This window comes from Ammospiza nelsoni, chromosome 6 (assembly GCF_027579445.1).
Source record: "Ammospiza nelsoni isolate bAmmNel1 chromosome 6, bAmmNel1.pri, whole genome shotgun sequence".
Lineage (NCBI taxonomy): Eukaryota > Metazoa > Chordata > Aves > Passeriformes > Passerellidae > Ammospiza > Ammospiza nelsoni.
The window spans coordinates 24171545-24197460 of record NC_080638.1 but is presented as its reverse complement, the minus strand read 5'-3'; the positions used below and the strand labels follow the sequence as shown (position 1 = coordinate 24197460).

Below are 25916 nucleotides of genomic sequence, written 5' to 3'. Positions count from 1 at the left end.
ATGTTTTCTATCCACAAATTTTACCCTGAATTAACATCCTGTTTTAGCCTTCAATTGTCCACTCACGCTAAAAAACACAAGAGGCTGTGATTATCTGAAACTTTAATTAGTGAAAAGCAAAAATGGTATGTGGCCAGCTATTTGAGAGGGTACCTTGTGGGGCTTCAGGAAAGTAAATTACACATTCACCCAAAGAAGGAAACTATACATCACTTTCAATAGTGTCCCACTGAAGTGTTTGGCAGCTAGTGAAGATGCATTTTAAAACCCACTGATTATCTGACAATGTTATTACACAAGGCAATATAATACTCAAGTCTTTTGTAAACATGAGTCCTGAAGCTGCCAGGTCTGACCAAATGGCCTTGTGTTCCCATACCAAGCTCCACAGCAGGTACCTCAGGAATCCCCCTCCCACAGACACAGCAGGCATAAGCCACCACTTCCTCAAAGTACTCTCCAGCTTCCAGAAGTCTGCAGTGCAGGAACTTTTAAGCCAGAGGGTATATCTTTGCATTCATCTCTGACAGATTTTCCTTCTCTGGATTTCTTCATTCTGCCTTATATGTCAATAAAACCCCTTCACTCACACAAAATTATGAAGCAGTGATTCTCATAGACTACTTTTTAGTTCTGTGAGATCATCTCCTTTTTTTTAGACGAGATTCCAAATAATAAAAGTACTGTGAGACATCAAATGAAATTGTATTCAACAATGTACAGTCACATCCAGTCACTTTTTCATTACCTTCTTATTTTTTAGTTCTGTATTATATTCCTGCTTCATCATCACCAATCATTTATTTTAAAGATGAAGAGTGTTACACTATTTCATCAGTCTCCTCTTGAAACTTTTGATCACATTTGTTCTATTACATAACTTTCAAGATGGGAGTACCATAACTACAGACTGTATTCATGGTGCAGACATACAACAGATTTACATGGTGGCAGAGTATTTTCCATCTTGTTCTCTCTTTGCTAAAAATTCTTTGTATTTTTTTAACATAACTGACTATGGAATTTATACTTTCACATAACTATTTATTACAGTTCTTAAGAACTCTTTTCCAAGTGATTGCAGCTAGTTAAGAGGCCAAAACTGCCTATGAGAAGCCTGTTTTAAATTGCATATACCCCTTTGTATACTGAATTTAATTTATCACTCTATCATTTGGCCATTTTGTACCTGAATTTCTGTGGCCTAAGGTGTGCCAGTTCCAAATAAAACCTTTCCCAAAGCAGACAACTCATAATGGATAAATGCAAATGGTTTTCTATAACTGTTAGCTCAAGCCGCAAAGTTTCTCTTAAAAGGCCATGCTATTCTTGGGTACTTAACTCCTACACAGGTGCCCAGATAAGAAATTCAGGGAATTTCTTATCTCCAACCTCTCCACTTCTCTGTAACTTTAGTTGAAATTGGGCACTATCAGAAATCAGAAGAGAAATCAGCATGCACACTGTATGTGATCATACACATTTCCCTAGAAAACCAGGATGAAAAGAATTCCCACACTTGAGAACACCAGCTCATCATCCTTGTGCCATCAGAGCACACACAGTCATCCAATCTTCCAGAACAGATTTGAATCCAGAAGTTTTATTTCTGGGAGATGGGGAATGTTACAACGTCAAAAAGGAACAGGCACACAAAGCCACATTTTGAAAACAAACTCCTTACCTAAAATCTCTGCAGAGAGTAAGAATACCTAAATAAACAGAAGAATGAGTCTTCTATTCCCACTACATAGTACTTCTGATTCTGTGCCTTAGTGAGTCTGTCCATGCTAAAAGAGTTCTAAGTATGTTGGTATTAAGTGAAGATAAGTACTTACAAATGCCTGTCTATTTGTATAGACAGATTCACCTCACAAAAAGAGGGTGAAAAAAGCACAGTGGCTGAGATATAAGCTGAGGAAAACTTTCACACTACTAAAGACATTTATGCATCAACTACAGTGCTGAAACATGTTTCCAGAGACGAAAAGGTTTCCAAAGCAAAACCTTAAAAAATAAAAACAAACAACAAAAAAACCAAAACCTGTTGCAAGGGAAAAAGTACAAGGAGTGAGACAAGGTAATACCAGCAAAGTTTTGTTTAGCTTTTTTTCTTTTATCTATTTCACTCTGCAGGGGCAAGAGAAAAATTCAAATTTTACTCTCTATCATACAGGCCCGTTATATCTACTTCTTCCCCTCCACTTCTAGAACTTTGCTATTACCTGGATGCTGGTTAGAGGTGCAGATAAAATGAAAGCATAGGATGCAGCATCAAGCCTGTGCAGCTAAGCTGCTTATCAACTTGCCCCTGGGCACTTCTGCCAGTGTTTCAGACTCCATATGGAACTATTTGTGAGAGGGGGGTGGATCAAGGAAGCTTCAAAGAAAATGAGAATGACAACGTTACTGTAGAAAACAGATAAGACAGCAATCCCAGAGATACATAAGTTTTATCCAGACTGCTATTAATTTTAGCAGCTCAATCAGCAGAGGTTGGTTTTGATGGTCAAAATAATAATAAGAACTATTATTACTATATTTATTATATATTATTGTATGTGAAAATCTGGTTTTCAGGGACAGAGGCTGTACCTGGAGTATTGAAAATACGTATCAATTTTTTACAATTGTGCAGATCAGGCTACAAGCATAGAAACTATTCCCTTTTGTGAGGACAGACAGGAAACTGGACTGGTAATTGTCGAGTGCAAACCGTTCTGCAAGTTTGACAATAAAAGCATAAGTTAATATAGCTGATCTCCAGAGATCTCAGTGCAATCAGGGATGATGTAGGACAGTAGAATTAATTTTGATTTCCCACACTCAAGCTCTGCTCAAACCAATTAATCTCTTTCCCAGTTTATACCATGTACTGTCTGATAAAAAGTTGAGCAAAACAGAATTGTGTTGTAGGAAATCACAGCTGGGGTCATACCAGCCCCTGATCCTAGCAGATGTCTCCAAAATTGAAACTCCTGTATTTTATCCTCTTCATGACAGTATTATGTGATGTCCATGACAAGTGTGCAAACTGAAAGAACACACTTTCAAATATGAGTTCTTATATAACTTAAATGTAATGACTTCTCTCTACAAAACTTCCCTTCTATACCCAGCTGATGTATAGCTATAAGTACCTCCAGAAACAAAGAAAAAAATATGCATAGAGAAAATTTTACTCATTAAAAGCAGACAAGCTGAAAAAAATTATATACAGGTATCTGTAAGTGTGTGCTTATATGTTTACAAGCACACACCTAGAAAAAATTATATACAGGTATATATTCAACTTGAAAAAATTATATACAGGTGTGCTTATATGTTTATGTCTACATTTTAAGCTTGATGTATGATCTCCAGAGAATCTCCGGTGATAAAACACTGGAAAAAGTACAAAGTAATCAACAAAGAAAACTGGCAAGCTAACATTTACAGTAATGTTTGTTTTAATTTTGATTTTTTCCAAATAAGGATAAGAATTATATCATAAGATAACAACTGAAACCAATGCAGTTGGACAGCAAGGCTCCAATCCCACAAAAGTTATCAGACCCAAAAAGTCTGATAGATATGATAAATGCATCTTTCAGCAAGGAGAAACTCAGAGCAAGGATTTGTTCTATTTGCCTAGAAAAAATTATCTCAACCATACATGTCAGGTTACTGGTAGTCCCCACAGTTTCAGTCATTTAGTACTTTTCACCATTCTAGGTGGCTAGAACACAGAACACCTTTCAGCAAGGGAATTTCAGAGACACACAGGGATTTTGCCTTGTAAATGAAGCTGACAGGACATGAAATGTATGGATAACATGTTTAAGTATCCTCAGTACACAGAGATAAAATTATAAAGATTAATTCCTTGTGATTTCATCCTGTTACTTTCACTATCAAAACACACAATAAAAGCAAGAAGATGTGAGAAGAAGCTTTAGAAAAACACATCACACCTTCAGTCAATCAGTCAATAGAATCACACTTTCCAATGATGTTCAGTGATATTTTAACCCAGTGACAATGACTATTGCAAACCATGCATAGTCCAACAAAAACTCCCTCTGAACAGAGACTATATCTGTACTGTGAGCACTAAAATATCATCTATTTTAGGTTAATTTTACAGTTACAGGTAATATAGATAATGTATATATAACCCAAATTAAGGGGGTTATTGTTGGTTTGTTTTGTTGTGAATGTTTAGGGGGGTTGCTCCTTTGTCTTTATTTTGTTGGCTTTTTTTTTTTTTTTTTTACAAATGAGTTGCCTGATTTCCTACTTTAGAGTTTAAGGTGTCAATAATGTCATGTGCATTGTCCATAGCTGGAGAACACTATCCTGAAATTATTATTTTGCATTATCAGTGAAATAGTCAACAAGAAAATTATTGCACACTTTGACAGACTATTAATATGATTTTTAAAGGTTTATTAGGCAAAATTCCCTAGCGCTGACATCTCTAAACCAAAAATCACATCTCTAGGAGTTGTAACACCAAGGTTACTTTCTCACCTCCTGGTTTTGGTGGCACATTGGTGCTGCCAGCAGGCCCCATCAAAATGGCTCATTTGTGTGAAGGCACTAAAGAGAAAGGAGACCCCTGATGGCTGCTGTGGTATTTGCAGACTCAGAACAGAATGAAGTGAAGCTGGCAACAAAATTCAGGTATGAAAGATATCTGCATCTAAATTTGAGAATCTATTTTCTCCCCATGTATTATTATTAATATACACTGTGCAGTTTTCAGCACTGCCTAAGTAGAAATAACTAGACTGTTGTAGGCTACATTCTGAAAAAATGTCTTGGGTCACTTTTTACAAGGACCATGCAAAGGACCACTTTGTCACTAAGGTTGTGTAAGCGAATTTCAGACACATGACTTCACAGTTCTTGCAGAAATTTGACTACAGAAATTCCATGCATCTTGAAAAGTCACTTGAAATCAGATGGTTTACTTTTTCCTTAAATACCTAGCTCTTACTTCCTCTATGATTTTCCTGATGAGGAACTGAGGCAATGATAAGAGTACTATCTTGCCTGGTGACAATATATGCTCAAGTACACTAAGATGTCAAGGATGAAATATCCTAGATACAAGTGCACATTACATGTTAATATCTTCTTTGCTGGCCTGACAATTCAGGGTCTCAGCTCTTGCAGTCATCAAATAAGAAAAATCTCTCTCTCTCAGAGAAATTGTCAATGTAGATAAAATATTGAAAATATTTTGGACTTAATGCTCCCCTCACATTTTAAGTGACTAAAATTTTTATACAAACCAAAGGTTCCTTTGAAATAAACACAGACTCTTGAACTTCTTTACTACCATTTAAATACCATGTAGAAAAACAAATATACAGCATGATTTCATCAGAAATATGTTAATAGAGGTCAGTAGGCAGTACACTCAGGGAGAGCTTCCATCCCACTGAAAAGTGATGCCAAATGCAGATGTTTAGCACAAAGAAAGAACAGGGTCAAATAATAAAAATATTATCATGAGAGTACAGTGGATATTTCTGCATTCCAAAGCTTTCAGAACAAGGCAGGTGTATGAACCTACACCCCAAGAGTAAAGCAAGGACAATAATTTGACCATGGTACATTGCTTTACCTGTCTTTGCATCTCTTCAATCTGTCGCTGAGGGATGCTTTGCAGAATACTGTACATTTCAGGCATCTTCTCTTCAGGGATGACAACAGAGGCCCTACAAGCAAAGGAAAGAAAACATATGGCAAGGTGAGAAGAAAGAAATTCTACACTGAAAGAAGTTTTCCAGAAGAAATTTTCATTAGAAGACTGCTTTTCCAATCCAGAATCTTGTCCTATTTTAACAAGACATATTCAAAAAACACAAGCAAAAAGAAGCAGTTTTCTTTCAGTGTAACAAAATACTCCACAGCAGTTCCTTCCCAACACCAGCCAGTCTGCCCAAAGATAATGCCACCAAAGTCTGTAGACTGATCTGTCCAGACAATCAAATAACTATGGAAGGGACAGAGATTCAGAAATCTTGAATTCTCATCTCTGGATTGCCACTGACTTGCTGACAATAATCAAACAGTAATAGCATATACAGTGTTAAAAATAAACCAAATAATTTTTGTACATATTATCCCTATCCCAAGACCATATAACTGGGCACAGTGCATAGAAAAACAATCTAAACTCCTAGCAGTGTACTCAGTAACAAAGTAACGATATCTTTCCATCTCATATAAACTTAGGAATCATAGTGCAATACAGAAAATTTGCATTTCTGTGATGCAATATTTAGTATATATTTTCCTTAAAAGAGCCTGAATGGAAACCAGTCCTCATTGAATTCAAGCACAAGATTATACAGCAAATCTGTTTTAGAAGAAAAAATGATGGGCTACAAGCTATTCAAATGCTCTGTCATATCAGCCTCATTTATTTTCCTCTCCTATTTTTGATACATAATAGATCAAGAGCAAAGACAGTGTGCATCTTCCTCTGTATTTCATTTCCTGTAACCCACAGTACACTTGACTTATCGCACAGATTTGATTCAAATCACTGAGGCAGTGAAGTATCCCAGGCAGTGGTTCAATGTACAACAGTGAGGGCACAGACCTCTTCCAGTCCAGAACCTCAGAGAAAGGTAAAATGTAGGAGTCAGCAATGATGACTGGGACACAGCCAGCTTGAAGAACATCACTCAGCACTGCCTGTCCCAGGCGGGCTCCACGTAGAACAACACAGAACGTAGACTCCTGTCAACAAATGACACACAGATGAGGAAAAAAAGGAAATGTTATATTTGCATTATGTGTGTGTATGTATATATGCATTATGTTTTCCTGCCCTTCCTTTCATTAAAAAAAAAACAACAAAAAAACAAGTCAAAAGGAAAACCAAGTTGCTCTGTGCAATCAATATATTCTGAATTATTAGCTAATTCAAAATAATTTTACAATTTTATCTTCCAGAGGCTAGGAAAAATATCACAAGTGGAGGAATGAGAAATGGACTGGTAGGACAATTCTGTGCTTTATTTTAATGGCCAAACTTTAAAATTCAGTTGAGAAAACTCAAGGAGAAAAATAAGTTTCAAACATTTCAAAGGTCTGCCACAACAAGATGAACAACAATTAAGATAAACTTATTTGAGTATAAACAGTATGGAGACAACTTAATTTTCTTTTGTTATAAGGCAGTGCAGCTCTATGGATAGTGAGGAAGTATCAGATTTCATATCTCAACTCACTTGACATGTTTGGCAGCATTTTCCCATGCAAATTAAGAAATCAGGGCTAGATAAAGCCCTTACAGGCTCCACAGTTGCAAAAACTCCAGTTACAGAACTCCAAGTATAAAGTAGGTAGCAGTGGCTCACAAATAAAACAGTGATGGACCAAGTAATCTTTTTTAAGTACAACAGCATTCAATGTGTCCCTCAGTTAACTGAGTAGCAGAATTAAGGCCATACTTATTAAAGCTCACATTACCTATGATTTTGTGGGATTAGCAGGTATAATGGATACCAGGATTAGACTTTGACATCATATGCATAAATCACCTAAGAAATACTGATGCATATAGAATTCAACACCTAGAGAAAAATAGCAAACTGCACAAATACAAAACATGAAGTAACTGGCTAAGATTTGCACTTTGCAGAAGAGGACATTTCCTACAAAAGAACAGGAAAATAAAAGGTATTCATGGGATAGAAATGTGGTACTGTTGAAAAAACAAACCACTCCATTCACAGGTAATATTAGAGCCCAAAAAGATGTACAATTGAAGAAATCTGAAGGATTCACTTACTCTTCACAGTAACAAAACTCAGAGCAGGGTTCAGTCTTGGGCAGTGCACTTCCAGTGGTAAATAAAGGATGATTACTTACCTTGAAAGGAAATCTACAAGGAAAGATTGACTCTATCAATGCTACTTATTCTAAAGGAATGAGGGCAGAAGGAAAGGAGCTTCAAAGATAAAAAAGTTGTCACAGAGAAGAGTATAATGTGGACATTTACTCATGTCCACAACAAACAAGACAAAGTGCACTGAGTTTAACCTCCAGCAGAGACTTCTTGACTATGTTGCCCTCACCCTGTATTTAGGGACTTTGGTTCTCACTGCCACTGAGGAATCTTGCTACAGATTCAAGGTCTCAAACCAAATGCTAGTAGAGTTCAGCTACACAACAGGGAAAATCTCAAGTCAGTATTATCCCTAAGTTTAAGAAAGAAAAATTATAAAGTTGATACAGAGATTCCCACAGATAAGAAAACATCTTTCCAGCTTGTGTTCCATGGCCTGAAGGAGCCAGAATGCTCAGCAGGGCAGCAAAACATCAAGATGGAACTAGGAAATACAAGGGGCTTTGCTGGCTCTTCACTTGTCTCCTGATGCAATCATAAGACCTGTGTTCATACCCATAGAGCACGAAGAGCCTTGAAAATCTCATCCAAGAGAAGACTGCAAACAGGAAGCATTAACAACCCAGAAGTCCAAGAGTCTGTCTAGTAAGACATCTGTAAAGGCAGTGCTGGAAAGGATGAACTGTGATCCCAGTCCCCCTTCCCCCACTCTTAGACAGGAAGAGAAGGAAAAGAAGGGTGTGGGGAAGGGAAGGAGCAGAGAAAATGAACACACATTTTAACCATTGACTCACTAGATCACACAGTAGCAGGTGGAAGAGACTAGTAAGGTCTGGGAGAGACAAAAAAGGAAAAAAAAAAGCCCAGATGTGGACACACATGCTCATCTGCCCAGATAACCATTTTTCCTGTCTAGACAAAGGTTACTATAAATACATCTCCTCACATCACCACTGTTATCAGCCAGACATTCCAAAGGGAAATGCAGGGGAAAGTATTTTAACAATCTCGGCATGTGCCAGCTCTCTTCTGAGTTATAAAATCATATATAGCAAGATAGAGATTGCCTGACTTGCCATCCTTTAGCAATTCAATCTGTATTTAAAGAAATAAAGCAAACAAGTTTTTTTTTTTTTTTACTCAAAGTTTAGGACTCATAGTGACCCTTTCCTCCCTCTCCTCCTCCTCCACATGGAATTTTAAACATATTTCCTACAAAACATAACAGGAGGGGTGGAAACTTTGGCTTTCCTCAGCTTGTTTGTTATTTTACCATCATTTGCTGAAGTTCAAAGACAGATTATATGCTGGTGGCCACAGACAGAGCACAGTGGCCTATGGCATAACTCACTTCACCACACTGCATGCCAAAGCACCTCTGCTAGTGAACTGCCAAGAGACACAAGGGTCTGAGAACACTATCTAGTTTTATCTTCACTGACACATCAAAAGGCCTCTGGAAGTTGGGCCAAGGCCATGAAACACATTTCACCTAGATGTTTTCATAGCTGCATGCTGACAAGCCTTCTAGCTCAGTCTGTCATATCTACACAGATAGTTTTGTACAATTTAACTACTAAGCTGCATACAAAAAATGTAATCTGACTAACTCTAAACAGCAAGAGTGTTACATGTAAGTAGAGTTAATTTTAACCTTCTATCCAATTGACAAAGCCATCTTCAGCTCCAAGCTTCATCTAGCAAGGCCTGGATTGTCATAGCTGAGAAATTAATTACAAATTCATGCCTGCTGAAAGCCCTTTTGTCAGCTGTTTTGGAAGATGTAGATTCCAATGTTCCTCTCCAGTTTTGAAGTGAGCAACTTTATCTGCCTCTAAAAGTTTTTCCTTCCCTTCCTCCATTTTAGCATCCCATTGCTGTTGGATTTGACAGCATCCTCTGTGTAATTTTTTTAAGTTTACATAACACTGTCTTGTGTTACTAAACCACCATGACCAGTCTCATATAATCATAGTCTACATATAAGTTTGAGCACATCGTTTTTGGCCCTCTTAAAAATAAGGATGAAGTTAGGACATAATACTCAAGCTAACATAACAAATTATGCAGTTTTAAAAGATATCCAGCATACTAATTAAATACAAGGAAGTACCCTACCACTGCTAAAGAGGAACAGAATCACAGCTAAAACAGACACTGCTGGGAAGGGGAGTCTGCAGGACAGACAGCCTTACCTGAAGCACCTGAGGATAATCAAAGACTTGATTCTTGTAGCAGCGCTTGCGAACGGCAGGGACTCCATCTGACAGGTTTGAGCATTTGTCCAGGACCAGCACTGACTCCCCATTCTCAGCCTGAAGAGCCTCCAGCTCCAGGCGGTACTCTGGGTGCAGAGCCATCTGAGATGAGAGAATGAAATACCTGCGAGGGCTGAAAACACACAGCCAGGTCACCTGACTGCACTGCAAGTTTACTTCCAAGATCTCAAGAACACATTTCCCTCCATTCTGGAGAAGCAGAACAAGATTTACTAAATGTGGATATGCTGCCAAGACCAGATTTTCAGACAACACTGGAAAGGGTAATGATGAAATATAATAAAGTCTGGGATAGCAAGTGGCTCAACATCATTTACAATTCTGAATTTATTTGTACTTGGTAAGAATGCTTATTGCATTAGAATAGGCACCTGCATTATAACTTCTACACAAACTTAGAGAAACATTATTTAGCTTCATTTTAAATCAGCCTGCTACTGATGCCAGGATTGTTTGTACTTTTGTTTGGTGTTTGTGTACTAAAACAAAGTAGATAGGACACTGAGTGCTGAGTGCTTCTAGTTTCTCCTCCCATATATGTTCTCATGAATTTTACTTGAGAAAAGATGCTGAGCTAACAACTCAGTATTTAGTATTTAGCTTATTTAGTCTTGATATGGTGACAGCAGCAATAGCACAAGCTCATCTTTTTAACTGTGATTCAGTTCTATCCCTTGGGGCAATATAAAGGCAACACTTCCAATGAAAAGTTGAAGGTCCATATGGTGTATGTTATCTCATACACTCTCAACTCATACCATGCTCTAAAACCATGAATATTTAAAATGTGCTGAACATTTTAAATACTGACATGTTTAAAAACACTGGAAGTAAACCATACAGGAATACAACTAAAATTAGGCACTTGCTGCTTAAAAAAGTTATACTAATACTGGAAAATAGCATGTAATATAATTGTTATACTCATCTACTTGGGTTTTCTTTTAAAACAGGTCAGCTGAAGTCAGACTGCTCCAACCACTCCCCAGTGAAAGGAACACATATAGTGAGTGAGTGCCCTCATGCTGCCAAAAGAACACAGGAAGCACGAGGCCTGTACTTAGGGTTCCAGTTTTACTCCATGTGATGCTATCTTTAATTTACAGCTCTGAAAACACACAAACATACACACTTTATAAAGTCAGACCTCTCCTGCTGCTCTTCTCACCTCTTCTACTCATTTTCATGCTGGTCACTCTAGTTGCTCCAATTAACAGATGCATAGTATTTTTTTTAAACATTCTTTCTCACAAGTCTCCAGCTGCTCTGCTACCAACTTGCTACCAGCAGAAGTGGATTTTAAGCAATCCAAATAAAAAGGCAAGTAAATCAAACCCCCTCAGTTCAGCTCTGTAAGAGGCCTTAAAAAAAGGAAATAATGATACAGATGAGTGATAATAAATGCATATAACCAGCTAAAAAAAAAAAAGGTCTGTTTGTGTACACGTTTAAAAGCAAATTTTGCCTTGAAACTGTCATCACTCTATGACACTCAAAATCTAGCTTATCAAACATTGCTACAAAGGAAAGAACAGGCCATCTCCCAAGAAACAACACACTAACACAGTGTGATGAAAAGGTTTATCCCAAGCAAGCCTGGATTCTGGGCGGTGTGTCCCCATCCCATCCCTCCTGCAAAAAGCAGTCGAGGCTGGGAACCCGTCTCACTAGTAACGCTGAGTGGCCACTGGATGGCACTCCGGACACCAGGCTGCCCAACACTATTAAAAAAAAAAAAACAAACCAGTTTTGAGAAACGGAATCTCCAAAACCTTTACTGAACACAGGACCTACTTCTCTTATTCGACCCAAAACGAGACACAGAGTTTATCTGACTACATGGACATGAACAATATGACTGCTTCTCTCTTTACAACTGGCTCTGTACATGCTGGAGCCTATCATCACATTTCTGCTCCCCAGACAGAAACAAAAAGCTTGCTTTCACTCTGTGTCACAATGTAGTGACACCTGAGACCTACGAACAATCAGCTGGGATGCAACCAGATGCCACTCGCTGGCCTGGTCCAAGGCATCACAAAGCAGGGACACAAAGGGTGTGAGCAAAGTAAACCACTGCTGCACAAGTTTGTCCTAACTGACTGCATTACTGTACTTGAAGCAGCCAAGAGCAACAGCAGGAGCACTGCCCTTACCAGAAAAGACAACTGAACCCAAAGACTGATAACTTTTGTGTCCAACACAGGGTGCACCATTTCAATCAGTTTTCCATTTTGAAAATTCATATTCTCTTCAGAACACTGTAAGAAGAAAAGGACCTAAAGCTTCTACATTTGTAAACTTGATGTTGACAATGAGCAGACAGATCACTGATCCCCACTGCCTCTGTCTGCTCATCTTTTAAACCATAATAGAGTAAGACCTTGTTACAGTGGAACTTTTCCAGCTGTGTAATTAGAAGATTTATGAAATATAAAAAGAACCTTCCATAACCAGTTAAAGCATGTCTTCCAAACCTCTACCTCCTCTTATTCTGAAGACATGAACAGATTAGAGAAGCCACCATTGCCAGGATAGTTAATTTCAATGGCTAATTACATGTTCTTAGAAAATCAGTGCTTTATTTCCCAACTGTCTTGCTTTATTTCCAACTACAAGGTTCAGGTAGGGGAGGGTTGTGTTGTTTGTGTTTATCTCTTACTCCATTACTTTAAAAAAAGAAACAAATCAAATCAGTATTCTAAGCTCCAGATGTATGTATTCCCATAATCACACATACAAGTTTTTGTCCTTCTTTTTTATGAGCTCAATGACAGGTCAGGTGCAAATGGTGGGTGTTACATCAGGCAGCCAACCAGTCACAGTGGGGTTCCTCAGGGCTCCAGCCTAGGGCCTGAGCTCTTCCACATCTTCATAAACAACTTGGACACGGGACTGGAAGGGATACTAAATAAGTTTGTCAACAACAAAAAACTGGGAGGAGCTCTTGGCTCTCTTGAAGGCAGAGAAGCCCTGCAGAGAGATTGCAACAAATCAAAGGGCTGGGCAATCACCAACAGTATGAAGTTTAACAAAGACAAATGTCAGGCTGTACCTGGGACAGGGCAAACCTGGATGTATGGACAGACTGGGAAACGAGAGGCTGGAGAGCAGCCCTGTGGAAAGAGACCTGGGGGTCCTAGTCAATGGCAAGCTGAATATGAGTCAGCAGTGCCCTGGCAGCCAGGGTGGCCAGCCATGTCCTGGAGTGCATCAGGCAGCTGGTCAAAGGAGGGGACTGCTCCACTCTGAGTCCTCTGCACAGTTTTGGGCACCACAATATAAGAAAAGTATAAAGCTATTAGAGGGAGCAGTTGACAATTGAACTATCACCACTGGAACCATCAGCATTGAAAGCATCATCTATTTTAACAGCAAGAGCTGTTAAAAACAACACAAAATTGCCCAAGCTCACCATAAAGTTATTAGCTATATTTATATTTCACAATCACCAATATGAAATATGATATTGAATTGACTATAATATTGAATATACTTTGCACAATTCATGGGTATTATTTTACCCTGGTCCTCTTTCTGGCAGATCCACTTCTGCTGACAATGGGCTGTAAACAGGAATGCTGACATCGTAGCCTTGCCGGTAAGTCCAAGTGGAGAAGCCTCCACCAGCCAACAGAGCTCTGGAAAATACAAGAAAGTTTAAACTGACAATGTATAACATTCAAACTCCAGTGATTCACTGCTTGTCATTGCCAGAACAAGAAGGCACGTGCTCCGAGACAAGCTTTTCCCCCAGCATTTGTCAGTGGCATGTTTTCATGTTGGTTTTAGGCTGACTTTAGTTTTTGTCATCTTGGTTTACTGCTAAATTGGATCGTGTAATTGTAAGCATTCTAACAGAGTGCTTACAATTGTGTAGGATCACTGAGGAATGGACCATTTTTGCATTAATATAGGGAAATTAATATATTGCTGTTATTGTTGCAATTTCCAAGTTTACATATCCTAAGACAATTTTAATCTGAAGAAACACATTCTGAGTTATTTGTACTAGTTAAGATATTCCTTGATGCCTGTACTAAAATTGGGTATAGCACAACTTTCAAATTGTTTGAGACAAGCTGTATTTCAGATACAAATCACAGTAGAGTATTTTAGCATCTTATAGTGACTTCGGATGTCTCAGGATGGAAATTATTTGCAACTGTATTTTCAAAGTTATCGTAATAGTGAAATTTATTTCATTTTTATATTACACAAAAATTCTATAAATAGAAAACATGAAAACAAGAAATCTGTATGTTATGACACTAAGTTCCAACAGGAGAGGTTGCTTGTGACACTATATTCTAGACAGCAAGGCAAAAATCAAGGACTGATAAATTAAAATGCAATTCAACCTTCCAAAAGGATGACCTGCATAGCGCCTTTTCCTAGATGGGACAACCTTTTGCCACACAGAAGTGCTTTAAGAAACAAAAGAGAACAATATGTATAGAAGAAAGCAATATATCATGCAGAATTCCAGAAAAAAAAAAGTTTGCTACTATCTCCTATCACAAACCAAGCCTCTTTGAAATATGCTAGTACAGGACAACAGTTTTTCCATTGTCATTTCATGTCCAGTGACCAGGTGGCATCAGGAACACATCATCCTAGTTCCAAAAGAAGCCCAGATTCAGCTTCTTTTGTGAGACTTCTCAAAGAGCTGATCAAACTTTCAGTCCTTTGCCACTCAACAGGAGGGTGTGCTATACTTTTAGCTGCTTCTGGGATACTGGTTCTGCTTGAGGTACCATATTTCTCAATTCCAGTTTGTCTCCTTCTCTGTGGAAAGGAGCAGGACACAAATACATTACTAGACAAGGCACTAAAGAAATGATCTCGAGGAGCTGTACCCATTGTTGCAGCTATGATTACACTGAGAAGCCTTACTGTCACAGCTCAGGTCAGAGCAGGCACAGGTCTCAGTAATCAGGACACACACAGGAACAAAATGTCAGCATGAGACTGGAAGAGTCACCAACAATCCATTAGCTACTATTCTTGTTTTCAGATATCACTGAATGAAATCCTTGGTAAGGTGTTTGGAAAAGCAGTTTTCCACAAATGTTAGACAAGAGATTACCATCATACCGAATTATCACCCAAGATTTTTCCCATCAGAACAAGACACTCAGGATGAACACCAGTATGTTGTGCCTGTTCTAATCCCCATCAGATGGCCCACAGATACTTCACTTCCTGCTCTGACCTGCAGCACAATTGTTCAGTGCTCAAACACCATGATCACACTTTGCCATAAATGTGACTCTTCATTCGGAACACAAACTATGATAGGAACAAAAATCAACTTGAGAACCAGATGATAAATTAAGTACATGCTGAGTTTAGGTTCCAAATAATTTCTAATTTCTTTCCAATGTCCCCCATCCCCCTGCTTTTGGTGACATGTACAACAGTGCTATGACTAGGTCTCACAGTGGAAGCTGCATGTTCTATATCTTATCCATATTAATTCAGTTACACGAAGAGAGAAAAAAAAATTAGCTTGAGTGTTACTGTTCTTGCAGTTTATATCTCCCTTCTCTTTTTTACACCCCCTCCTCCCAAACTGGGAAACCAGAACCAGATTGTCTTAATAGGATCCAGTGAAAACACGACAGCACCTCATCAGCCTTGAGAAAGCAGATGTGTGTCATGCAGACTTTTACCTAAATAAATCCACAGGGAACCAACACCAGTTAAGTAACTCCACTTGGATTTTCATTGTACAGTGCGTTAAGAGAGTAGGGATATTAACTCCTAATGTACTCAAGACAAATAATCTTTAAATTGCACTGATCAGCAAGGAATGACTGTCCCTGAGCAACTTTTCACCACTTTTCAAATATTGATCCTTCTTTCTCTCCATGAAGTGCTCCAGCTGGCCTGTACTCTAAATGTTTCTGTCCAATGCCATCTGCAGTAGCTTTCTGCCAAACTTCACAAGGCACTGAACCCAATTCACGGACTGAAACAGAAATAAATAAAAAGTATCTTAGTTCATAAATTCAATTCTACAGCACCAGAATTTCTCTGCAAAAGAAATCCTTTCAACCTCATCATTGTACTGAATCCAACAGCACTAATTAACAGACAATATAGAGCTTATCTTTTAGGTTTTATGGCAGGAGATTACAAATGTAAACGGCAGCTAATACTAGCAACATAAACTCCATGCCCACAAGGCAAAATTTCACCTTTGAAATTATGGAATAAAGCACTTTTACACTGCCTTTGGAAATTGGATTTAAAGATTTAATAAACAAACAACCCCTTAGTGAAGTATCTTAGCCAAGAATTTTTCCAGATGTAAAATTATTATATAACTGAACTGCTCCCCTGTGTATAAGGTCTTACTTTATCTGAATCAACATTCTGCAGCAAGTGATTGGAACACAAGTTTATTAAACTTCATGATCCACTACAGTTCAACTGTCTCAGACATGTTGATTAGAAGGCAGGCCACACTCCTGTGCAAACTACACAAATATTACCTGTGGATTTCACAAGTGATCCACAAACTCCCACAAATGCAGTCTTTCTAGAGTTGTCATGGTAGAGTTCAGAGAAGTCATTGAAAACCAACTGAACCATGCCAGCATGCCTTTATTTTGGCCAGCAGCTTCTCACCCTGTGATGCTACAAACAATTGTCTTTCATAGGTGTACCCATTCCTAACACCTTTAAATATTCTCAAATTAAGGAAACACACCCACGTTGCTTGTTCTGTTAGACATGAACTAAGAACTCCAAAGGTCTCTAAAATCATACTGAAAGCTCACACTGCACCCTCAGGCCTCCCCAGGACTAGGTCCACACTCCCAACTTCTTTCACAGGTCCCTTGTCTTCATACCTGTGACCTGTAGAATAGGTTCTGTACATCAAACAGCCCAACTGCTGACTGCCTACAAAAAGGAATATCCTTTTTTTTCTTCCATCCCAAGCACTGTTATTGCCTCTCTAATGTATTACAGCTCATGATCATACAGCTGTGGACTGAGTCAGATTGGCAAACTACATCAGCTGAATGCCAAAAAAGACTTCAGTTTTTTACTTAAATTACTCAGTTTTCCATGTTAGCATGACAAATACTTAGGAGAAACACCTACCAAAATAATAGGCTTCCTGCCTGCTAAGCCAAGGCATGCAAGGCCAAATGTAAACAGAGATTTGAGATCAAAAAGTAAAAATAAAAAGTTCTGTAGCATATCTACTACTTTCAGTTAATATATTCAATTCTTTGATAGACACACGTATCCATAAGCATGCAGTCCATGCCACTGTCAAATGAAAATTTTCCTTAAGTATAAATCTAAGGTAACAAATTCAAGTATTTACTAACAGATTAACAGACTTGTCTGCAGGAGACTGATGCACGACTGCCCTCTCCAGGTTAATCCATACATATAGCATGTTTCATACAGAGGAGGAAAAAACTTACACATATTTCACAGTGATGTAATTACAATGAGGAAATTTACTGTTTAAACATGTGCAGGAAAAAAATCTGTTCTGGTACGGGAGGATGTTTTAAATTGTCTTTGCTGAAAAGAAAACAAGATACACTTCACAGACCACCATCTTAGCAAAGATCCCATATCTCAGGAAAGATTTTATTAACATTTGGCAGAAGAAAGTTAAGTTTGACCTTCAGGAAAAGCCCTGGTCACAATGGACCTAACTCAGCAGAACTAAGCACACACAGGCTGACATATTAGAAACATTCAGCAACAGTATCGCCTTGCTCTAATTCCAATTTTCTTTGCCTTGCAACCTCCTTTCCTCTTCCAAAACTAAACTACCCTGCAAGTGAAAATTGAGCTCAGAATGTATGCCTTTTAAGTTCCTGGTAAATATTTTTAAAGCACACTTGCCAGAGAATAACTAAGAGCACTTGTTCAATTACTAATATAGTCTAATTATTAAGACAACAAAAACTATTGAAATTCAGCATAGTTTTGTCAAGCAGAGCAGCTGCTTTAAAATATCCCTGAAGAACCTGACTTCTATTAGAAAGCTGCTGCTACAGTCATCTTTGAATTTCTAATTTGCATCAAATGGAACATTCTGTAAAGCATTCATAATCAGTTACACACCAGATCATGGTTCTCCAACTTTATAGCAAGTCCAAGAGTTAAAAGCAAACTATCAGCCACATCCCTTATAAATTTAAGGATGGGGCTAAACTATCAAATTTCAAAAGTAAATACCTCTTCTATACAAGGCTTTACTTTCCTTTTTTGAGAAGCAAGCAAGTCATAGTCTATCTTTGCAAAGTTTAAGGAGCACATCTCCTTTGCTACCAATTGCCCTTCTGAGCTTGTTGCTTCTTCAGTGGCACTTAAACCCAGATCTGTCCACCACACAGCACAACACATACCTATCTCTAGGAACATCTAGGGCAGTGTTATAATCCGGTGGCCCTCCAGGCAGCATATTGAAGAGCAAATGATTTGTGCCTCGATCCCACCTACAGCAAAAGAAGAAATAAACTGCAGTTAGAAAGGTGTTCTCTACATAGAGACAAGTTCTGTCAAAGCCTACTGCTGGCATTAACTCACTGCGTTCTCCCCTCCTGCATTAGACTCACTTTTTTCACTTTGTGTTCTTCACATTCACACACTGAAGTTTCAGCACATACCTGGATAGCTGTGCCAAAGCCTGAGCTGTCTCTTTGATCCGGAGGGCGTTCTGATTGAGGACATCTATGGATGGCACAAAAAGGCAGGCCCGGTTGACATCGTCTGTGTAGAATTCGCTGTCAGAGATGGCCGTCAGCAGCTCATTGTACTCCCTGGAAATGGTGTTGCTCACCAACGTCCCATACTCATCCACATACTTTTTCAGTGAATAGATGTACACTTTGATTTTGTTCTTGGGATTGAAGCCACACCTGTAGACATCGAAGCAGGTGTGCATCCTGCAGCTGAGGTCTCCCCGCTCAGGAATGGGGCTATCGGCAGGAAGCTTGACCACAGGCACATCATGGACACTGCGCTTTTCAACGGTCCAGTCACTGGATGATTCAATGGAGTGAGGCCAGAACTGGAACATTCCTGTGGCAATGAGGCCAAGCAGAACTATGGAAAAGAGAGTGATGTAATAGATGCGGTGCTTGGTTTTCATCCTTGGGATGAGGGCTGGACCCCGGGTGTTGTATTTGGCCGAGGCACACATAATGGCACCAATTATCTCTTGTCACTATAAAACAGAGAGAGAGGTTTTAGGAGGAACTCTACAATAGAGACACAGTTACCACAATGCAGAGAAAGATGCAGTTACTCCTTTCAGGAAAGGGTCTTTGCCTCAGCAGATTGAAGTAGGCTTTCTTCAGATGCTCATGAGTCCCACTGGAACACAGGATGCCAAGCAGGCCTGCCACTTGGCAGGCACCAGCTGAGGCTGATCTGCTGGGCCTGGCTCGAATGAAATGATGAGGGCCAATCAACAACCGCTGGCCAGAAAAAGGCACAGCTTGGGCAGAGAGAGGGAGAGGAAATCTCAGACACTGCAGAAGTGGTGAGGCCTCATAAGTCCCACTATGCCTACAACAAAGCATAGTCAGAGGCAATGCTAATAAAAAAACAAAATGCTTATCTACAGGAGAAACAACCTGGATACCTACAAAGGGCTTATAACGGGGCATCACACACAACGTAGGACCATGATACTGTTTCTAAGGTAAAGGTGCTTCTAAACAGAATTTCATAGGAGTCCCACCATATCTGATTAAAATGATGGCAAACTACTTCTGGCAAGAAAAACGAATTGATTTGTCATCTTTGTAAATGTGCCTTGTGGGGCACAAAAGTGTTCTATGAGCTGCCACTGCAGCCACACTGAGAAAAGCATTTAATCAGTTCACTACAGCCTGAACTACAGCTGAAATGAAAAACATGATGTAATATAAAGTATCACGAACTACTGTCATCTTCGATATTTCTTACAAGCTCCTACACAAAGAATTGTAGTTCCTGCAAAAGACAATTTACATTTACTACAGACTGAAAAATCAGCAAGCAACAACTTGCTTAGGTTTTCAGCTAAAACTTTCAATAATAAGTAAATTCAACCTGAATTCTCCATAATGAGAACTTTTGAAGAGTAGTAAGCATGTTTTCCAGAAAAAGAATGTGAATGGTATAATTATGTGTTTTTCTTTTGGAAAAATGGGATGTTTTCTTGCTCTGTGAGCTATAAAGTAAGTCTGACATGTCAACTATCCAGCAGACATCAAATATGAATAAAATAAGTATAAATGAACAAAAGCATTAATTTCATTATTAATCAAAAGATGCAACAAATTGAATTATGTTTATTTTGTGTTCTTAACAAAAGACTGTTAGGATGGGGTGGCTAATGCATGACTTGACTGTACTTACACACAGTAGCACTAAAATAATCTCAGATGCTAATAAACATTCCACTTTTAACGGCTCTTCTCATCACTTTATGGCCACAATCTGATTCTGGAGGAAGCCTCTAAAATCTCCTGTGCAAGGCAATACACGTGTCATGCTGTTATCAGGACAGAAGCCAGAATGCTACATTACAGTCAGCTTTACAACTAAAAACTTCCCATATGCTTCCGACTGTTAACCACGTCCTTTATTCCTCATTCTGACCCAGCACCAGAACCAGCTACGTGATGACACTCTGCAGCGAGCATTTCAAACCTGTCCAGCCCGGAGCCCGGCTGGAAGAGCCCTCAATGGAAGGCACCCCTCCATGCACGGAAACCTTCCCTCTCACACAGCAACAATCCGCCTGGGCAGCTGCAAGCACGGCACAAGCCGTACGGGCTTGGGGTGCGGGAAGTAACGGGAGCAAGACGCAGCACACACAGAGGCGGCAACAGCGTGACGGGCCGCAAGGGCCGAGGGACTGAACGGGACGGGACGGGACGGGACGGGACGGGACGGGACGGGACGGGACGGGCCGCCTTCCGAGCGACGCGGCGGGCGGGCCCAAGCCAGCACGGAACCCGGCCGGCAGCAGCCGGGCCGCCACCCCGCTGTGGCCCCCGCAGCCCCTGCTCTCCGCCCACCCGCCGGAACCGCACAGGCCGCCCCCGCCGCCCGCACTCACCGCCGCCCGCAGTCGCCGGGGCCGCCCGGCCGCGCCCCGCCCGCCCCGGCCGCTCCGCGCGGGGCCCGCCCGCACCGCCGCCCCCGGCCCGCCCCCGCCGGTGCGCACGCGCGGCCCCGCCCGCCCAGCGGCCCCGCCCGCCCAGCGCCCTCTCGCGGCCGGAGGGCGGGCGTGCAGCGAGACCCGGCCCGCGGGGGTCTCCCCACAGAGATGGCATGGGATGGCATGGCATGGGATGGGATGGGAGCTTCTCCCGGCGGAGAGGGCATGGGGAGCACCTCAGCCATCATCTACCTGTGCAACACTTGTTCCCATGAGCTGCCACCAGCCTGCTTTCCAACGCATCTGCGTTCTCCAGTCCCATGTGCCTTTTCAAAACCGTACTGGGCTTTCTCGTTGACAGAGGACATTTGGGTCATGTGCCACTTTCTGCTGGAACACACTACTTCAGTAAGGAAATATCCCAAATCTACACTTTCCCCAAACCCTTCATAAAAGTAACTGGAAGTATCTTCTTCAAATAGAAGATAGAGAAGGAAAATATGTTGCACAAAACTCCAGCTGTGTGGGAATCAGAGACATTGGTTTCATTCCCAAAAATGGGAGCTGACTTGGTCTGTAAGCCAAATAAAACCCAAAACAAACAAAAAACCAAAACAAAGCCAAACACAAAAAAAAACCCCAAAAAATTTTTAAAAAGCCAACCAACCAACAACAAAAACCCACAAACCCCCCTCCCACCCAAAAAACAGGCAGAAAAGGAAACAACAAGAACAAACAAAAAAAAAAAACAAAAAAAAACCCTCAAGTAGGTAAGATCATAGAATGGTTTTTGTTAAAAGAGGCCATCTTAAAGATCATCTCTTTCCAACCTCTCTTCCATAGGCAGGGACACTTCCACCAGACCAGTTTGCTCAAAGCCCCTCCAACCTGGCCTTGAAGACTTCCAGGGATGGTGCATTCCCAGCTTCCCTGGGCTACCCGTGCCTCACCACCCTCACAGTGTAGAATTTCTTCCTCATACCTGATCTAAATCCTCTCTCAGTATGAAGCCATTCCCCCTTACCCCATCACTACATGCCTTTGTAACAAGTCCCTCTCGAGCTTTCTTGTAGGCTCCCTTCAGGCTGCTCTGAGGTCCCCCCAGAGCGTTCTCTTCCCCAGCTGAGCAATCCGCAAGCGCTGCAGCTGAACCGTGCACAGGGCAGTGGTGCAATGGAGATGTTCCAGCCGCAGCAGCCTGGTGTCCCTGCCTGTGACACCATGTCCTTCATCCCTCTCTGCTCTCTGGGCTCGAACAGCAGACCCACGGCTGACTCTGTATCTCTCACCTGTAAACAACTTTCAGCTGTTAGGACTGCAACTGTTTCAACTGTTACACTTTAACCATTAAGTTTTCAACAATTATGTCCTGCCGCAAAAATTTCTCCTGCTGCAGCCCCTTCAGCCCCCCGATCTCTGAGCCAGAAGCATTTCCAGTCTCTCTGCCCCCTGGGAGAAAATGCAGAGCAGCTCTGCTTCTATCTTGTAATCCTTGGTCTTTGAAAGACTCTTACCATGAGTATCTCTTGTCAGTGTCAGCTTTTGTATTTTTCCCCTTTTCAACTCTTATTGTAGCCATTTTTATAGATTTGTATCTTATGTACAATGGTGATGTGATGGTGTGCTGTCCTATAATGTGTGTTTGTGAAAGGATGGGGGTTTGCACCTATCCCTGCTGTAAGCCTCTAAACTGAATCTCTCTGTCACACACACAGTAGTGTCCTTAAACAGCCTTGACTGGCAGCAGCAGATTAGTTCTCTTTCACTTCACCTGCCCTTGGGAAAACTGCTTTCTGTAAAGCCATCCACATGCACGCACAGACAGCTCGGTGCTCCCACAAAAAAAGGCAGAACACTGTCACTGCAGTGCTTTCTCCTCCTCCCTTCAACTTCTCCTCACACACGTGGCATTGCAGGTGATGTAGCATTCTCCTCAGACTCACTGCTACCTTCTTCTTTTTATGAATGTGACATTCAAACCAACAACAGACAGCACTCAGATCTCAAAGCACCTTTCTGAGCCCTGGTACTGGCTTTCTCCTCTGGTACTGCTTGTTCGTCCCCTCAAGCACAAGTTACCGGGGTTTGTTACAGCACTTTATGTTTCTGGGCGTAACCCATCAGTTTCCAATTGCCGCAAGCTGCCCCATTCATAAATCAGAGGCAGGAGCCCTCCTTCGGGAGGATGGGTCTGTGTCTGGTATTTGTGAATTGGAGGGTGCCCCATTCACGCGTTGGGGCCGCTCGGATGAGCGCTGGATCCCTGCAGTTATGGGACTCAGCAGCATGAGCGGTGCCTGGATGTGCCGGAGCCAAGGAGAGGGGATCCCAGCGCTGTGACAGGGACACTGGCTGGGCCACGTGCAGCGGCGGGAGAAGGGAGGGGGTCACCGAGCCAGCCTGCGCCAACCCACGCAGCGCCCGCGGGCGCCTCCTCCGCATCCCTGCTCCACCGGGGAGAAGAAAGTGCATCGAATCAATTGCGGCTGAAATATTCACGGAGACTTGATGATCCTTTTATCCCTGTAGGAAAATTTGAAAACCGATGCAATTTTATTAAAAGCTATATTAAACACATTCAAGAGGCATCAGCTATGTAGCAAGAAAAATGGAGGATGTAGTCTGTCTTGCTAGAGATTTCCCTGAAACCACACCAGGGAGCCTGTTTATATTCTAGTGATGTAGCTAAGCCAGACAAGTCTGCGGCACAGCATCTATTTTTAGACTCCAGGTTGCCATTTATAGCTTGTGAAAATATTCATCAGCATCTGGATAACCAGCTATCAATTTTTATAAATGCACAGGAGAAATCAGATATTTCACTTCTCTTTGCTTTGCCCTTTAATGTCCTGCCTTATGTGGTTCTTTGGGATCATTTGCAATTTAAGGGCTTTACCGTGTCACCATACATTTGCCGGCTGTCGCATACAGCATCCTGCATTTTCTGCTGGGATGATCAGTGTACAGAGGAGAACCTTTTGCTAGCTACTGTGTCTCCATGTGTAAAGAAGCTGCATGTGAGATTGTGGTGCACCTCGTGCAGTGATGGAAGCAGCACATTCTGCCTCCATCTTGTATGATTACAATGAGTACAAGGAGGTAATTTTAAAAAGCAAATATGAAGGGGAAATCTAACGGTTTGAGGACAACCTTATTTTCTACCTATGGCATAACAACTAAAAACTCATAATTCAGTTCATTCTTCTGAAAATTTTGTTATTGGCTACTGCCAATACATAAGGTACTGAACTAAATTAAAGAGTTTCTATTATAAGAGAAAGAAGGATATTGTAGCAGCCAGGTCCTTGCTTTGGTTCACTGTTCTGGTTAAAGTCTTACAACCAAATGGTACCCTCATTTATATCAGTTTTTAACTAGTCTGATCAACAAACTATCTAGCAGCCAATTACATGGTTTTCTGTCTTGATCCAGTCCATCATACACCTCCAGTGCTACTGGTTTGTGATGGATGACACTGGTCAAAACAGTGATTTGATTTATGTTTTAACTCTTACTTTCCTTACTCCCTTCCTGAACTGAAAGAAAAAAGAGGTGCAAATATACTTAGAAGGGGTGCTGCAATAGCTCCCACTGAGGGATAAGAGACACAAGGAAATTCAGTTAGACAAGATTCTCTTAAAGAAACTGTTAATGTGGCAGAAAGATGCAGATAGAAACAATCTGCCAGTGTGTGTTCCCCCCTCCCTAAAGCTTTCAGCTGTCATGGTCTGCAGAGGCATTAATCTTTAATCAATTGAATGCCTTCTGCAGAGAGGCATCCAGGGAAAGGACAGGTCATAACAAGCACTCGCCTAGAATAACTAAGCAGTCGTGCATGAGCTGTGCCATCAGACCTTGCTGGATAGCAGCAGGGAATAGACAGAGAGCTAAAAATAGCCTTTCCTTGCAGTGTTTTTCCAGACTATTTTTGATTCTTCATTTTGATAAGGTCGACTGGCTATTTGCTAAAAATAACCAATCCTGGCAAACTGAGGACAAAAAGTATTTATAACCTCCTCAGACTCTTTAGTACATTTGCTGGCTGCAAATAATCTCGGATCTTGTCATCAGTCAGTTGCCAGTGTTTTATGTAAGTCAGTAATAAATAAAGCATTAATTGGAATGGAAAATGAGTCGATCTTGCCACTCTGATTTTCTCAGATGGAACACATATCATTCTGCATATAATCCTTGTAGGCTACCTTGCCCTATTCTTCATTATGTGGTCTGAATTGCTTCAGAAATAACCAAAACAACTTCTTGTTAGGTCAGCCAATCTTACAAAAATAGCTGCACAAGTAATGAAAGTGCAAAAGCAGTTTTGTATGCCTGATACTTTAGGTGCAGAAATTTTCAGGGGTGCAATTCACATGGCTTCCTCCATGAGAGGTTTTTTAGCATAGAGCCCCTGTGTGCCACTATCTCTCTGATGAAATGAAATCACCACTCTGCCAGCAGGATGAGAGCAACAGAGGGATTCTGTAACCAAGTAACTGGAAGAGGACTGCAGAGAAATTGTCAGTATAAATGATAGTTTGACCCCAAGGCAGGTTTCAAGAAGCTGAGTCATTATGGGGAAGGGGGAAAGACAAAGCAGTCAGCCCAACTGTGTGACCTGTTGGATGTTTCAAGATAGAAAGGCAACAAT

At 40.8% G+C, this 25916-nt stretch overlaps 1 protein-coding gene across 2 annotated transcripts in view; it reads right to left on the bottom strand.

The window, feature by feature from the left end:
* The window catches only part of EXT2 (exostosin glycosyltransferase 2), a 73925-nt gene extending 52624 nt beyond the window's left edge, over window positions 1-21301 (bottom strand). The window contains exons 1-7 of one of the 2 annotated variants that reach the window (XM_059473828.1): window positions 21227-21301; window positions 18780-19339; window positions 18519-18608; window positions 13656-13772; window positions 10048-10243; window positions 6599-6738; window positions 5615-5708 (exon numbers count right to left, since the gene is read on the bottom strand). In XM_059473828.1, coding sequence (XP_059329811.1) covers window positions 5615-5708; window positions 6599-6738; window positions 10048-10243; window positions 13656-13772; window positions 18519-18608; window positions 18780-19315 — 1173 coding nt within the window. In that variant the 5' untranslated portion in view covers window positions 19316-19339; window positions 21227-21301. Of the gene's footprint in view, window positions 1-5614; window positions 5709-6598; window positions 6739-10047; window positions 10244-13655; window positions 13773-18518; window positions 18609-18779; window positions 19340-20520; window positions 20625-21226 lie in introns of those variants that run through there. The other variant, XM_059473829.1, reaches the window with a different exon arrangement.
* Window positions 21302-25916: the final 4615 nt, after the last annotated feature.